At 35.0% G+C, this 17,518-nt stretch overlaps 1 protein-coding gene across 17 annotated transcripts in view; it reads right to left on the bottom strand.

The window, feature by feature from the left end:
• The window catches only part of plekha7b (pleckstrin homology domain containing, family A member 7b), a 192,801-nt gene that overhangs the window by 137,264 nt on the left and 38,019 nt on the right, over positions 1 to 17,518 (bottom strand). Inside the window, exon 1 of one of the 17 annotated variants that reach the window (XM_056461443.1) lies at positions 11,524 to 11,645. The exons of the other annotated variants lie outside the window; for them this stretch is intronic. Coding sequence (XP_056317418.1) covers positions 11,524 to 11,594 — 71 coding nt within the window. The 5' untranslated portion in view covers positions 11,595 to 11,645. Of the gene's footprint in view, positions 1 to 11,523; positions 11,646 to 17,518 lie in introns of those variants that run through there. 17 annotated transcript variants of the gene reach the window in all.

Below are 17,518 nucleotides of genomic sequence, written 5' to 3'. Positions count from 1 at the left end.
TGAACCCAATTCGCCTCAGTAGAATATATCCTGGTGCATTGCCTTTTGCACTATTATGGGCACTATTATACATATGTTTTGGAAACTAAGAAAAGCTAAATGAATTTTGGGATACTGTGCATAAGTTTTCTGTGATGGTCTTGGGAAAGAAATATCACAAGACTGGGTTGGACTTGAATGAGGTATCAAACCTTTTATTTACCAAAAGGGTAGGTCTTATTTCTTTTGTATCTAGAAAAATGGATTCTGTTAAACCAGAAAAAGGAACACCCTCCAACATTTGATTTATTTAGAAATATAAAATGACACACTGCATTTGGAATATTTAATATTTAGTTTAAAAAACAAAACACATAGTTTTAGAAAACCTGGAATAATTTTTGGACTCTTTATGAACACTTTGACCTGTGCCTACTGCCTATATAATAACCATTGTTATCACACTGACCACCCATATGTCGTTATTTGATTTCTGTTTTACTGAATCTGATGTATATGTTTTTATATTTGTATACTCTAACGCTATTTAATGCTGAATATTCCCTTTGTTAATTGTGCTGATTGTTATATTGTAAAATGATAAATACATAATTGAAAATGTTTTTAATGGTTGCTTGTCGTCACTTATTGGAGTAATAATGTCTTAACTAAAAGTTCCATTTGAAGTATCAAGTTATTTTCAAAAGGTGATTTACTTTATTTTGATCACTACCATAGACATCAATCGCTATGTTTCCATCCAAAAATGTGAATTAACTTTATGTGCAAAACTAGATTGCTGCATAAAAGATGCGCAAACACAGCAGCGTTTCCATCCAATTCATTTAATAAATGACTTGCGCCTCAGAAAACAATCCTGACACGCAGTTAACGCTCGGTGGCGTTTAAAGGTGTGAGAGGCAGAGCACAGACTTTTGATTCTGGAGGTCATTATTAATATAATAACACTAAAACTGAAACAGTTAAGGCATTTTAGAATGACCAAAACAACATTTCAGATATATTATAATGTGCTCAGCCTGCTTGTTTGTCCACTCGCACCATCACATGATCTCTTAGAACAAAATTACATGACCTTTTTTATTGCGCATACTGGAATTTGTTCGGTAAAAGTGTCGTAGTTTATGCGTAGCTTATTGAATACAAAGTTTATCCTACTCAGTTATTCGCATGTGCAGATTTTCAAAATGTATGCGCATCTTGGCATTCCCGTCAACAAGTTTTTTTATGCGCAGATCCAAAATAAGCAATGAGAAATTGGTGGATGGAACCGCAGCTAATGAGCTGTTATCCCAGTATTATCCCACTGTTATCTTGGACTTCCATGATATATATGAATATAATAATACCCGTTCAAAAGACTAAAGCTGTTCTCTCTGGAGTGTATGGGTGTTTCCCAGTACTGGATTGCAGCTAGAAGGGCATTCGCTGCTTAAAACATATGCTGGAATTGTTGGCGGTTCATTTTGCTGTGGCGACCCCTGATATATCAGCGACTAAGCTAAAGGAAAATTAAAAAATGAATGTTCTGTCTGGATCAGACGTCGATTTATATGTCACTGTGATTGTCAAAGGTTTAATTAATAATTGCAAATAATGGCCATTTAGAATTAAGGTATTTAAATCAACAATTTCATAAGCTCTACATACCGTAATACTGTAAAAAAATTCCATAAAAAAATTATTCAGCACAACTGATTTCAACATTTACATAATAAATATTTACTGAGCTCAAAAATAAGAAGATTAGAAGGATTTCTGCAGAATCCCATGGCACTAAAACCTGAAATAATGATACTGCCCATAGCATATTTATAACAGAAAAACACTATATGATAATTTCTATCCAACTCTGGCCAACTTTAATCTCTCTCTCTCTCTTTCTCTCTGAGGATGTGTTGTGATCAGCTAATAAAGGAGAGCATCCACACGGATCAGTGACACCTCCTGACTTCTCTTTCTCTCTCTCTTTATTCTGCAGTGGGGAAGACATGTTCTCATTCCCAAAAGATCTCTCTCTAGCACGCAACGTTAACTCAACCTGTGCTTCATTATTTAACAGAGCAAATAGGAGTCATGACTGAAGTGCCGCAGGACAGGATAATAACTACAAGAGCAAGCCAGCGTAACAGTGAGAGATTATTACTTTAACAAGTGAAGCTGTACATTTATGGAAGGCCATGCCAAACCCCTGTACTACCAGAGATATTACCAAAGACTGAATACACAAGACATGTCATTCGTTTAGTTTTGAATGGGGGAAATTTTAATCAATATGGAGGCTCTAGTAAAGAAAGCCTCGCCTTCTAGTACAGGAGCCAATCATTGATTACTACAGAGTGCCCATTCTCTGGAGGTGAGGCGTCTTATGTGTGTTCTTTACAGTTTCTGCAGCTTCATTGTTATGAGCCCTCTAGGGTCTGCAAACACACTGGAATGTCAGCAAATACCTTCCTCACAGACACAAGGAAAATATCTATATAAAGCTTGAAAGCTCTATTTTTAAATGACCCAACTACATTTGAAAACATATGCTCTCTAGTTTTGCAATCGGTATGAAACACACGAGAACTATTCAAATGCAAATCACATGACTGATTAGTAGGGATGCAACAATTATAGATTTTGTTGGTATGATTATAGTCTGAGGAATAATGATGGTTTCAGGGTAATCATGATTATTATACATTTATTAATTTCATAACCCTATTAATTTTTTTTGGATCACAAAAACTTATATTTTAAAGTCTCATTTGTTGTTGCTCAGTAACCAAATACACAGCAAAAAATAATAATTAAAAGAAACAAAAGTCAATTTCTCTTTTTGGAATTAAAGAAACATGCGTTATTTTGACTTAAACATAAGTAATAGCTTAATTAATTTTATTGAAAATAATCTAAATAAACAAATAGTCTATTTGCAGAGTCTCTGCAGGTTTCACCAAGTTCAATTTAAGACTTTAAGACATTTTTAAGACCATTACGGATGAAATTCTAGACTCATACAGGGCTAAATGCTAAGTAGTGTTTTAAAAGGCCCAGTTGGAAAAGATTTTTATTTGCCCTATCAAACTTTTTATAATTTAATTTTAAAAAAGTTTTTCAATAGTTTTAGGTTTTTTCACCTTTATTTTGATAGGATAGCAGAGATTAGTGACAGGAAAGCATGGGGAAGGATCAGCATAGGACCGTGAGGCGGGAATTGAACTTGGGTCACCGTGAGCACCGCAGTGCATGTGTCGACGCACTAACCACTACCATCGACATAATTTAGAAACTTTAATAAAATAAATTTTATTTTTTTTTAAATATTGTCAAAACAAGCAAGCTCTAGTTGTATACACACAGATTTTTCAACATAACCCTTATTTAAAACATTTATTTATTTTTTTTAAGGTTTTAAAAACTATAACAAACTAAATGTATGCACAACAGTCTATACAGGTCAGCGTCCGCAGCAGTAAATCCATGGGAACGTTTAAACAAATGTTATTGTAAAGAAAATAATTAAAACATAATGGTAAATACAGTCAAAAAGTACATTCTTAAATAAAAATGTAAAAGTTTTATTATTAAGCTTTATTTATTAGTGTTGGCTAGATTGGGTATCTATACATAAACGAATTAAAGTTAAGACCTGATTAAAAATATTTAAGGCCTACAACACAATATTTCAGTAATTTAAGACTTTTTAAAGCCTAAATTTTAGTTTTTGAGATTTAAGACATTTTAAGACTTTAAGACCCCACAGATACCCTGTATTTGGGATTAAATATCAGCTACATACAGAAAACAAATGTAGGCAAAGGCTGCTGGAGATCTGTCTGAAAGTCTCTTTTGATCAACTAAAAAATGTTGTTATGTATTTTAATTCTTGCGCTTTTGTTTTTACAGCTTTTTGTACCCTAGAAGAGAAAAAAAACGAAGATATCTTCTGATTTGAGCAGCAACATTAAAAAATACAGTACAGTAAAAATTAATAGAAAGAAACAATGCTCACATCTCTGGAATTGAATATTAGCTACATATTCTCTTGGAACAAAACAAAGAGTCTATAAGACTGCATTTAATCACCTACTTTTCTGACATGCATAATTGATGTACTGCAAGCTCAGAATAGGTTTATCTAATTTCTGCATAACTTCAGCAGAAAACGACTCCCTTCTCATTCATTTGAACTTTTACATAACATTCATGATAAATCAATGCATGTGCCACTCATCATGCTGAAAATAAAACTATTTATAATGAAACCCAGACTTCAAAATTGCAATCCAGGCAATTGAGCCAAAAGTAAAAACACCAGCTGATCTTGTGGTCCTGCATATACTGTAGAAGTCTAATATACATCACATATAACACATATTTAAAATACAAGTTTATGTTACAAAAATGGGAATCTTCCATGTGCACCCTAGGTAATAGACTCTGTGTCTCTAATAAACTCAGAATTTGTTTGCTTGTTTGAACTTTTGTTTTCATTTTGCACAAACTGTAATTTCGTTTCATTCATTAACCATGACTAATTAAAGCACTGCTGCATCCCTAGTGATTAACCATCAGGACTGAGTTGTAAATTACCTCAGAAGATCAGCGCGAATGGAGACATGGTATTATTCAGAGGATAATTGTATAACATTTAAGTTATTTACTCTTATGATAGATGCATAGTTTGATTGACAGGATGACATCTTATTGCATCTTGCAGAAATTGCAATAAAGGAGGTTGCTGTTGTGAATATGTTTCTTTTGTGTGCGTTTGTGCATCCATAGGATTTGTCACTGGTTTATGTACACGCACACATCACTGTAATTTATATAAAATGACAGAATAGACCTCATTACAGTTAAGGAGAAAACAACATATCTTTTAAAATTACCACGCTGGGGCTATAATGCTGAGGTATTTTTGCAAAAATAAACTTCAACCACTGACTCTTTACAGCCTCATCTTTCAGTAGGGAAAACTTTTCCACAGACTTCAGAGCACAGCTTCTACATGACTTCATTCAATCTGCTACAGTGTTTGTCTTCCTCTCTTTCTATTTACAGTGTTTGTGGGCGGGGCTGTGGGTTTCAATTCTCCTGGATCTGCGAGCGCAACAAATGGGCGGAGTAAAATTCCAAATCAACATGACACTGACACAGCTAAAGATTCGTTACCCCAACGATTCATTCGAACCACTACGAGACGACTCTTTTATAGATGAATCAATAGTTTTAAACACGGTGCACTTACAGATTTAAGACTCAGCTGGATATTTCACTTCACTTAGAGATGTGTTACACACTGCATGGAAGGTCATTATCAAAAACAAATAATAGGGGCTCTTTAAGATGCCATTTGCTTACACAGAGTTAGGTCAATCTGCATTCTCTAAGTATGCTCTATATGTGTGGAACGAGCTTCAAGATATACTATATATCAAATCTGTACCATCTATTGCTATATTTCAAAATATTTTAAAGACTGTCAATTTAGAAGAGTGCACATGTTTTAACAATGGATTCCGGTTTATACTATTTTTGTGTGGGTCTATGTGTTGTAACATGTACTTTTTTGTAACACTGTCCGCTGCCTGTCCTGACCAGGACTCCCTGGTAGAAGAGATATTGCATCTCAATGGAATATTCCTGGTTAAATATTTAAATAAATAAATAAAATATATTTTATATATATATATATATATATATATATATATATATATATATATATATATATATATATATATATATATAAATATAAATAATACTGCATATTATTAGATATAGTAAATATTATATTGAGCAAATGAAATGCAGTTCCAAAAAAGAGGAAAAACATGTAGGATATATTGGCAGATGTATTGTCAGATCTATTTTTTATTTATTAAGAAATAAAATATTCTATAGGTTTTTTCACATGACATCATTGATGACGTGCGAGACTCAGATAGAGGGCAGGAAGTGGTTCTTCTACTTAGGAATCGCTATCAATCCATCAAGATGTTTCTGTTTTATGTTGTTTATAATTGTTTAAATCAGCAAAATAAGAAAAGCTGAGCAGCATTTATGGGCTTCCAAAAGTTTTTGCTCATAAAGGAGTGAAAGTTCAAAAAACTGGCTGGAAAAAGGAAGAAAAGGCAGCATGTAATAAACATTTATTCAATATATTCATGTGTACAAACTTTATTTGAATGCGATAATTTGTTTGACAGTACAAATAAAGATTATATAAAGACCTAGCTATGTGTAGAAATATGTTAATGTGTTATATAAAAAACAGATGCAAGCACCACCACACTGAAGTTAAACAAAATCCATTAGAATATAAATAACATAACCTGCCATGTAATTGCAAAAATAAAATTTCAGTCTTGTTTTGCAATAATCCAAGTCTTTACTGGCATTTAGTTCGAATAAACAACCGCAATGTTAACGTCTACATGCGCAGCAGTGGTGAATGTTTGTTGATGGTAAGTTCATCAACCGAACAAAAGAAGAAATGCAGCCCTTGCGACAAAACTAGACGGTTATTATTGTGGAGCACTTTTTTCCCCTTACAAAAATAAATTAATAATAATGCTGACTATGCGTCCACGCTTTTGTATGCTTTTATACAACGTAATAGCTTATCTACCGCCTCGATGACAGGCAAAAATATTTGAGTTCAGTAGAAATCCCGGCCCTCTTCATGATATAAGGATCAAACCCAACATATGTAGTTATTTTCTATTTACATCTTCTTTGAAAATTGGTATTAATCGCAAAAATACAGATTCTCCTATGTCTCCCATTCAGTTTTTTACTTCCAGCCCTCCATCTGAATTTCGCGCGTCACCAGAACCACGTGATTGAAAACAACCTATTGAGTATTTAAAACACTGATTCAAAACACAAATCTTAAATATACAATGATTCTACATATACATGCAACTCTAAATGCAAATTTTAACTGTAAATATGCTAAATAGTAGGCTGTCAGTGATGTAAAACCTGTGCTACAGGCAGCTGAGTATTTGTTTTATGTGATGTGATCTATTTTACATTCAGCACCTCATAACACAGTCCTTGCTAATATAGCAGTTGGCTTTTATGCTGAAGTCCAAAGCGTATAAAGACTAATGAGGATAATAGCACTTATTTACACAATTTTCAAGTCGTTTACTGAGAGTGATGCACTGCAGAGTTAAGCAAAATACCACATAGTAATGCATTAAGCCAAAACAGCGCATGTATATGCAATCAATTACACTAGTACAGTACACTACTGAGCATTTTGATGTGAAATGGTACGTCTTCTTCAAACACATTATTCAGGGCCTTTATTCTCTCCCAGGACCTCAACCAAAACATTCTGGGATTTTGGACAATTTCCTGGAATTCCAGATTCCATTTGTTAAATCACCTGAAACAAACACATACGGTTTCGTGGTTCTATTCTAGGAATGCCAGATCCAGGTTTCTCCTTAGCGCAGTTTTTCTGTCTCGAACTAAAATACCTATGACTGATTGACTGAACGTCCCCCAATAAAAATACCCTTTCCAGCTCCTTCCAGGGTCCACATTAAGACCCACTGGGTGCACTAGAGATGACGGTAGGAAGATGACATGCAGTCCAGGCCAGAGCTGTCACTAGGGTTTCACAGTGGAGGTAACAAGAAGGCCAGCCAGAGGGGGAAATGATAAATAGATGGAGTCTGTTTTTCCATAATCTACTCTGGGACACCAAGACCCTTTCAGTATCATAACAACCAGCGGGTCTTATGACAGAGTAGACTGGTTAAAACTACAAAAGTGTAAAAAGGAATGCAAAAAAATTATATTGTGTATTTTTTTATAAGTGTAATATAATGCATTGTAAGTATGGGTGCTATAACCCACTGCAAGAAGGTATAGTATGCTCAATACAGAACGTTACAAATGATTCTAGGGCTACTAATAAAAATGAAGACAACACAATGGTATATTGCACTAAAACCTGCTGGGATTATTCATAAGATGATACACCATTGTACAATATTTGTTTTCAAGCCGGAAACCCAAAGTAAATTAGTGCAAAGTAAAAAAACGTCAATAATAATTAGACTCTTTTATAATTTGCACAGCATAAATTCAATTGGGTATTTATTTATGAAACAATAAAGATTAGGGATGCACCGATACCAGTGTCGGGTCGCTACTTGGTTAAAATACTCATACTCGTATCGTACATGAAATGCCGATATCACACACCGATACCACTCAACAGTAATTCACTACATGGATTTGATTTGTTGTCCTACCCGACTTCAATGTCTTAATGTATTAATTCGCCTAATGTATTATATATTAATAGTTTAGTCCTTAAAGAATAAAGAATCTGTTTATAAAATACATTATTAAGGAATCTATAGGCTACTGAAGAATAAACCGAATATGAAATATGATCTTTGCATGATGATCATAGCTAAACAAGCTAGCACTCTAAAAACTAAAGACTACAGGCTAAATAAAAGCACCTCGTCAGAGCTGAATATCACTGCGGTCACCGCGTGCATGTCAGTTTACAGCTTCTGTAAAGATCAGACAGCCTATACAGATCACACAATCTCAATAAACACTTCATGTTAATGTATAAATATTTCGATAAGTATCGTTAATTGAATATTTATAAAGATAAGATATTGCATTTGGTTATATTGATACCGGCTTTGATCTATCACGCGCACTCTCTCTCTCTCTCTCTCTCACCAGTGGCAGTTGACACATAGTGCATAAGGGCGGTATACACACTACACAGCATACACTGGCAAGATGACAAGTGATGAACTCGACGGGACCAGTGTTATTTGTTGCTGATTTGCGTGTTGTTCCTTTTTTTAAATGCATTTTATTTTTAAAATGTCTTAAGTTAATATAGGTTATCGTGTAACATAATCTCCCTCAGAGATATTGGAGTTCAATAACGTGCTGTGCAGTATGACTATTGACCAACACCTCCCTGTAAGTTTACACACTGCATAGACTGTAGGCCTACAGCTCTGGTGTGTTATGAATTGCATGTTTTAAATGACAGCGAGACATGCTGCTACATTTAGTTTTTAATGTAAAATATACATTATAACCCAGTACACAGCAAAACAATATTTTTTGAATGGCTTGCCGATTGGTAGCGTATATAGCCTAGCTTAAATAGGCTAAGCAAATTTTTTTTAATATTAAAACACAATACAAACTAGCCATCCTTTGATTTTTTTTTCGATTTCCATATATTTTTTATCAAACGAAAATGCAATGAATTGAATAATTTGGTTTTCATTTTATTAGAATTGATATAATTATTAAACTTCTACATAACATTGGCTCTGAATATGTTTTTACAGATTTCCTCCAGATAGACTTTTTGGCTCAAAGACATTTATGCCTGTTAATTTCAGTGCTGTATTTTAACATATTTCGCAAAGGCTTCAGCTATTCTGTCAGCTGGTACCAGCCTCCGTTTTGCGACTTGACTTGTGTGGCGTCTACGTATCGATGTCTGGATGAAAATTGCTAAATCAATTTTGTTTTGATATAAAATAAGATTATTTATTATTAAACATTGTTAGAAGATGGCTGCATGCTTTTTAAAATGAGAGTATGAGTTGCATATTTATGGCTATTGATCTTATCTACCCCTGACCCACCCATAGTTAAACATCAAGTAGCCTACTTTTTTATTACCTGACCAGCAGATTAATGGCAGGACTCGTGAATCTGAAAGAATCGCGCATAACAGAGTTTTATGCGTCCATAATTTGCAAAGCCAAGAGAGTAACTCCATAACATACGCTGCACACACTTTGTGTGTTTCATATCATTCGATATTGATAATTATTGAATATTTTAACAATACATTTAGAATTTTTTTTTATTTAACCACTTAATTTTAATTTACCAACATTACTAAGGCAAATAGTTTTAACAGTCCAAAAAAATGTAAACAAAATATCTGATCTCTTTATAATAAAATAAACAGTGTTAAAGAGAACTCTTAAACTTGATCAATAAAATGTTACAAAGTGTGCGCAATGGTAAAGGTAGATTAATATCTGTAAGGTGTCAATAACAATGATACAGTAAACTTCAAACTCTGTAAACAAAACAAATTATAATACTCAAATCTGAGCTTTCAAGTAAAGGAAGTAACCATCATTATTCAAATACACACTTCAACATTACAAATTGTGAAGCTGATTGACTACATTACCCTCTATGCTAAAAAATCTTTCAGATGGGGCGCTAGTGGTAAGGATCCATAAGAAAAGTAATTAAAAAGCCACTCTGGTGACATATTTTTTTTTATTTACAATAACCGCACTGCTGCTGCATGGCACTCATTATCACGTGTGTTGTGTCTGACCTGAAGTGACAAGCGCGAGCACATGCTTTGAGTTTGTCTGAGGTAATTAGTCTGCCGTTATTACTGTGTATATTCCATACAAAGTGTGAAGCAGATTGATTAGTTCTAGCGCTCGGGGCATTCGGAAAAGTTCAGACGTTTTTCAACTAGGGGTCCCTGGAAAATGCGCGCGCGTTATGTTACTATATACTGATTTTTTTTTTTTATTATCGATATTGACAATGGTGTTCGGTCAATAAATATTGATACCAATTTTATCGCCCAGCTCTATCAGCAAATTAGGAGTTTATTGAGGCTAAAGTTATAGTTAATGGTTTGTTAATTGTACAATAAAGTGTGACCAAAACATTTTCAAATAACTAATTTGATTAAATTATATGATACAAGTTTTCTATCAGACTGAATAAATGACAGAAATATATATAAGAGGAGACATCTGTAAGTGGACAAACATTTGTCAAATAAAATAGTTTGCGGCTTGTTTGAGTTCCACCAATGATGTGAGTTTGGCACAGCAGCCATCAATTTGGCTGGCCAATGTTAGATGGGGGAAAAGCTTATTGAAAGCATAAACTATTTCTGCAACCCTATCTGACAAGCAATCACCTGCTGCCTCTTATCCTAAAGTTGCAAATTGCAGATTAGAGGCATGTTTGGGATCTTAAATAAAAGGCCTACATGTACACTATAAGACAACAATTCAGTACAAAAATCGATGCAAATATGTGTGTGACAGATCAAGAGAAATCGGTGTGAAGTAAACAGCTTCAAACAAGAAGCACAATGTTAGCTCGAAACTAGATCTGCTGCATATCCCAAGAGTACTTAATGACAGTATCAATACCCCAGAAGCCCAAATAGATCCCCACACAAATCGTTCTGCAAATGACCCTTGAATATTGCACTTGCATAATTCAAACGATCCAAGCGGAAAGCACACAGCTACAGCAAGCATGAATAAACCACAGGCTGCTTCCTAAAGGAAACCCTTGAGTCAACATTAGCAGTCAATTACAAGCATAACACTATCAAACAAGAAACGCATCCTCAGAGACCGGGACAGCTATCAACTCACAAAATCAACATGCGTAAGTCGGTATTATCTAACACAGTGTGCAGATATGTGTTTCTGAAGCTGGAGAAGCAGAGCAGATACACACCTGTGCGGAACATTGCAGAAAGGCTGCTCGGACTGAGGGATGTGCTCAGAATAACTCGCCCGGTTCCACATGCTTGCCGCAGGTTTGCTAGCTTACGGTAAACACTCCTCTGAGCAGAGCGCAGCTGCTGTTTCTGCTGCAGACAAGCACTGGCCAGCTCACGAGTTTCATTTAAACGGCCTTCCCGCTCCCGGGATCTCCCACTCTCTGAGAGACGCGGGGGGAGGATGGGGATTGAGCATAGGCAGCTAGCACACACATCCAAATACACAAACACAAGAGCGTTTCACCTCTGCTGCACCTCGTACCCTTTCACGTTCACGTTCGTCATGGTCAAATGACGCAAGGGTCTCGAGTAATTGCGCATTCGTGAAACGGGAGACATTTGAAGGGATCGGAATGATAGAGATGCAAGGAAAGGAGAGAACGGGAGGAGGAAAGGAGAAGAAATGAAACAAGACAGCGATAAAAGGGATGAGACGCAAGATTGAAGTAGGCAGGGAGCAGAAAGGTTGAGGCGGAAAGAAAAGAACTGATTAAAGTAGACAGAAGGAGAGAGCAAGAAAAAAAAGTCAATTTAAAAGAACAAAAAGGCTCGTTTTAAAGCCGCAGAGGAAGGGGACTGGCACAGCTCCAACTGGCGAGACTGATTATAGGCTGTGCAAATGGGCGCTATCAGCTAATGAAAGAGTGGCTGCAGGTGAAGGATGAGTGTCGGGCTTTGAGGTAATCCAGAGGGGGGACCGGGAAACAGTACTCCATTCCTCGAGCTCGTCACAATTCCCACATAAAGAAACACCTCTAGCCCCAGCTCCGTTTTTTTTTTTTTTTTTTCTTTTTTTAAATCCCAGATGTGAAATGAGATTCAGTGAGAATCCACAAGTATGGGGTCTGGCCCACAGTTGCAGTGAGGTCCAAACGCCTGTAAAACCACAATGAATATCAGAGATTCAATACTATTATTTAAAGTTGGAAATAAACATAATTTTGAGACATATAAAAAAAGTCAAAAAATATTATATCAAATGACTCATGGTGTGGTCACATTAGGTTGGCTGCACATTTGAAGATTTAAAACCAATTTTGGATCTGATTTACTATACCAAATGGGGCCCAAGGCTTGTAGAAACCCATTTTTTATAAAAAAATATATTTAATTGTGGATTCATATTTAGATGTCTGATATTTTCTGTGTGCAAAGTTTAAATGTCTAATAATCAATGTGAGAAACCAATATTTATGTATTCTATTTCTAGTCCTGGGCAAAGATTTTAATTAAATTGTAATCAATCGCATCCAAAATAAAAGTTTGTTTTGACATAATATATGTGTGTGTAAGGTAAAAAGGAGGCTGACAAGGGAGGTGCGGATCTAAATGCAGGTTTATTGAGAATGGTCAGGCAAGAAATGGTCAACACAGGGGCAAACAGGTATATGGAGATAATCCAGAGTCATAAACAAATAACAGGCGAGTGGTCAGAAGGCAGGCAGCAAACAAGAATAAACAGTAAAACAAACAAACAAGGTGTTGGTCAAAACCAGCAAGGCAAGGCAAGGCAAGGAAAACGTGGCGTAATGTTCACAATTCAGTATAACATGACTCAGCACTGATGTATGTGAATGAACTTCAGTTGTGTCTGTGTATGTGTGTGTGTGTATATAATCACCGGAAGTAGGAACAGGTGCGTGTGAGCGGTGCATGATTGGAACTTGTAGTCCATGTAACGGCTGATTTGTAGTCCGTTGCGATCTGCGTGTCTGCAGCCGCTCGATCACTGATGATCATAACAGTGTGTGTGTTATTTACTATGCTAAGTATGCGATACACATACATAAAAAAACTATTCAAAACTATTTTGTTACATAGATATTTAAATTTATACATAATTTGTATCATTTATAATTCATATCTACATTTTTTCCTCTCAAATACATGTATGAATGTATATATATATATATATATATATATATATATATATATATATATATATATATATATATATATATATATATATATATACATACATAATAAATACACACAGTACACACACATATATTTTGTCAAAACAAACGGTTATTTTGTATGCGATTAATCGTGATCAATCTTTACCCAGCACTAATTTCGACACAACTAATGTTATCATACTATCACAATTTCAGTAGTCGGTACCAAGTTTGCATAGTTTTAAACTATTTCAATATTTTAATTTAACTAAATAAAAAACATGAATAATTAATTATTAATGGCGCTACTGTAATATCTCTGAATAAATAATACGTCAAATCTTTAAAATGTAGCCTTCAAAGTGTTATTAGTAATAAATTGAAAAACAAGAGAACAACCAATCTCGACGGCATCTTTTTTTTCATCTGTCACGTTCATTGTGATTATATCATAACTTAATATATCGCAATATCAGATTCAGTATTAATATAGATGTCAACACTTTGCATTTTGTATTTAGCAGCATAAAAAAGTACTCAAATTATAGAATTTGAGAAAAATTAAGAAAGCGTTATACAGACAGCAAGCAAAGAATGCTCCTTTTTAATGAATAAAGCTGATATCAGTCCCCCCACAGCATTGCTTTTTTAAAATTTAAGTACCGACAATGGACTACAAGGTACAAACAATAACTATATGATCAATATACTTACAATAACATAAGCATTTCATTCATTCATTTTCTTTTCGGCTTAGTCCCTTTAAGCATTTCATTCATTCATTCATTCATTCATTTTCTTTTCGGCTTAGTCCCTTTTTTAATCTGGGGTCACCACAGTGGAATGAACCTCCAACTTATCCAGTATATGTTTCACGCAGCGGATGCCCTTCCAGCCGCAACCCATCACTTGGAAAGCATTTAAGTTTTTTTAAATCCTGTTTACATTGTGTTAGCATAATTTGAAATAATAATAAGAAAAATTAAGAAAAACAAGCATCTGCACTAGTGGTCTTTTCAACCCCAAAGTGTGCCATTATGAATGCAAGGCAAGTTGCACTGAGACTAGCAAAAGGGCAGAAAAAAAGGAAAAGATGTGGAGAGGAGCTCATGCACATAGATTTGGCACTCACCTGAGTGAGTAATTAAAATCAAACATCACACATGCAGCTCACTAAACCCATTACTGTCCCACAGCCCAAGGGGACCTTCAGCCATTAGCCTCCTCCATATCCATGCTGAATAAGCTGCTAATATATAGGCAATTAAACAGCAAATGAGAGGTTGCGAAGCAATTACTCCCACATATATGCAACATAAAAACACATTCTTTAGATTAAATACAGTTCCTTGCAATCACATCACAGATTAAAAATGCTTTGATCTTGGATGAAATTAAAAGGAATTAATTTTAACTTTTCCAGCACTGTAAAACAAGGACTAAAAGTAACATTTTGCCACACCTGCCAAGGGCCGGTGACTTAAGAAACTTTCCATATGCATTATTTTATTGAAAAACAGCTTTAAATGGTGAAACACATCTAACTGCAATTTATTAAAGGGGTGGTCCAGAGTGTACTTTTAATGCTTGGTTGTGTTTATGAGATGCAAAGCAATGTGTGCTCATGCTTCAATTGTAGAATATGTTTTCATAATTCTTACTTTGATTTTATATAGCTACTCAACTAATATGAAAATGATGGTTATATGTCCTAGTTTCTCTGAATGGCCCGCCCTCAAGAGGCTCTGATTGGTCAGCTAACATAATGTGATGTGATTTGAGGATTGGCTCCATGTCACGCTCCTACAAGCACACGCTTTTATGCTGTGTAAACAGTAGCTGAATCAGACAGAAAATAAAGAGCACACAGCTAAACCTCACGCCTGCTCTCTAAAATAAAATTTGAAGTGTCTTTCACATATATTTAGAATAAGAAAAGCAGCCGCATAGAGAGACACTGAAAGGGGCCGCATAGAGACAATGCACACGCTGCTGAAGATTGTGGGTCTTTACAGCGGTTTGACTGATAAATATGAATTTATAGCTAAATTGTTAGCTGTGCCAAACAGCATTTCCTGTTGTTTACATCCTTGTTTACGTCCTTGCTACAACATACCATTAACACTAGAAACTGTGTATGTGATGGATCAATTTTAACAAATAAAAATATGTACAGGTAGTGGCTCACAATCCACAGCTTTGTCGGTTGGAGGAGTTTTTAGCCGAATCCAGCACTAAACTGAGAGAGATTCTAGAAGTTCTCGTTTGTCAAATGCTAGCTATATATTTTTTTATCATTCTCTGGAACATAATAAAATTAAACTGTAAGCACTTCTCTCTTTGTGTCGTGTCCTTTGGAAGTCCAAACACAGAAACAGAACAAGCTCTGTGGAAACAGTAGCATTTGGACAGCCTTTTAGCTTTCTCTGCTATAACATTACAGCTCCTTTGGCCACGCCCCATTGATGCGCGGGTGTATGTGCATGGCTAATGCACATAACCTGAAGCCCTTGTGATCTTACTAGCCCATTTGTGTTTTTTTGTAGTCCCCAAATTCATTTGCTGTGGGCTTTGCTAAGCTAACTATGTGAAAGCCAATGTCTCCCTTTGCATTGAACTTTGAGGGTATTACATTGTTTATATTCACACAGCTACATTACACATCAGCTTAAGTTTAAAATATGATATCGTAGTGGACCACCCCTTTAATGTTTTTAAAATCACAATATAGACATTTTTGGTGCATGCACTCAGAGACAGAACGGACAAAACCGACATGTAAAGTCATCTTTTAGCTTAAGATTAAGACTTTGTCTTAATCTTAAGACAGACTTTGGGTTTTGAATACCATATTAAAACGTACTGCATTCCCATGAAAAAAAGAAAGGCCAACTGGCATGTATCACTCTATCATATACTATACTCCTCAAAGGTGAGGTTTATTTACATATGTGCTTATTAAGAGTTTGGGCTAGTTTGTAAAATACATTGAATGTCTGCATGTATTTTGTCTGTCTGTATGAATGTCTATCAATGTATTTTAACTAAATGGTAACTCTTTTTTCCAATTCAACATATTTTAAATAATACAAATAAAATTATTAGCTCAATAAATCGTGAAACATGTCATTTCATAAAAAATGATAACAAATATCAAATGATCTTAGTTCAGGTTCGTTGTGTATGAAAAAACTGTGAATGGTTTAATATCACAACCATGGGTGTAAATTTCATTTAACACTAGGGGGACAATAAATATAACATTTTCTCACAAGCAATTCTTGAAGGAGACACAAATAATAGTCAAATTGTACATGTATAAATGTACTTTTATATGTCCAGAAGTGTTATTTAAGACACTTAAGGACGAAATAGAACTTGATTATACAAACAAAAAATACAGTAGGGTCAGTTCGGACGTGGCACAGTGCTCATTTAGTGAACGCACAGCTAAACAATATGCTAACTGTGGCATTTAATGTTAAGCTAACAAACATTATGCCAAGTCGTCACAAATAAAACAATGCATGGGAAATGGCTTTGGCGTGTTAGTTGCAGTAAACTATGCAACAAGCTATTGTACACAAGCTAACGTTAACTAGACAAGTAATATTTATGAATGAGTCTGCATCAACTATATTAAAAAGAATCACTTTATTTAAAGATAATAAAATACCCTCCTTACTGGAGTTCAACATTAATCGAGTCACAGCCACACACCTGACTCATATGTGTAGAGTAGGTGAGATGATGAATTGTGGGCCAAACCACTGTGAGGAAGAAGAGGGGGCGTTTTTGCGATTGTTTTTTTTTCTACTTGCTCAATTATTTTAGGTATACATACATATATTTTTCACAATAGAGAATGCAATTTAAAAAAAAAAATTTGGGGAGGGACAAGCCTCAGATGGAGGGGGACTGGAGGATTTACTCCTGTGATCACGATATGTGTCATTTACAGTAAAATACTGCCTGACTATGCATATAAAGTGTTCACATGGTCAATTTCACAGTTTAAAACTTGAAAAATTTTAAATTGGTTCCAGACTCT

Source organism: Danio aesculapii, chromosome 7, assembly GCF_903798145.1.
Source record: "Danio aesculapii chromosome 7, fDanAes4.1, whole genome shotgun sequence".
In the NCBI taxonomy this organism is placed as follows: domain Eukaryota; kingdom Metazoa; phylum Chordata; class Actinopteri; order Cypriniformes; family Danionidae; genus Danio; species Danio aesculapii.
This window is presented reverse-complemented; position numbering and strand designations above follow the sequence as displayed.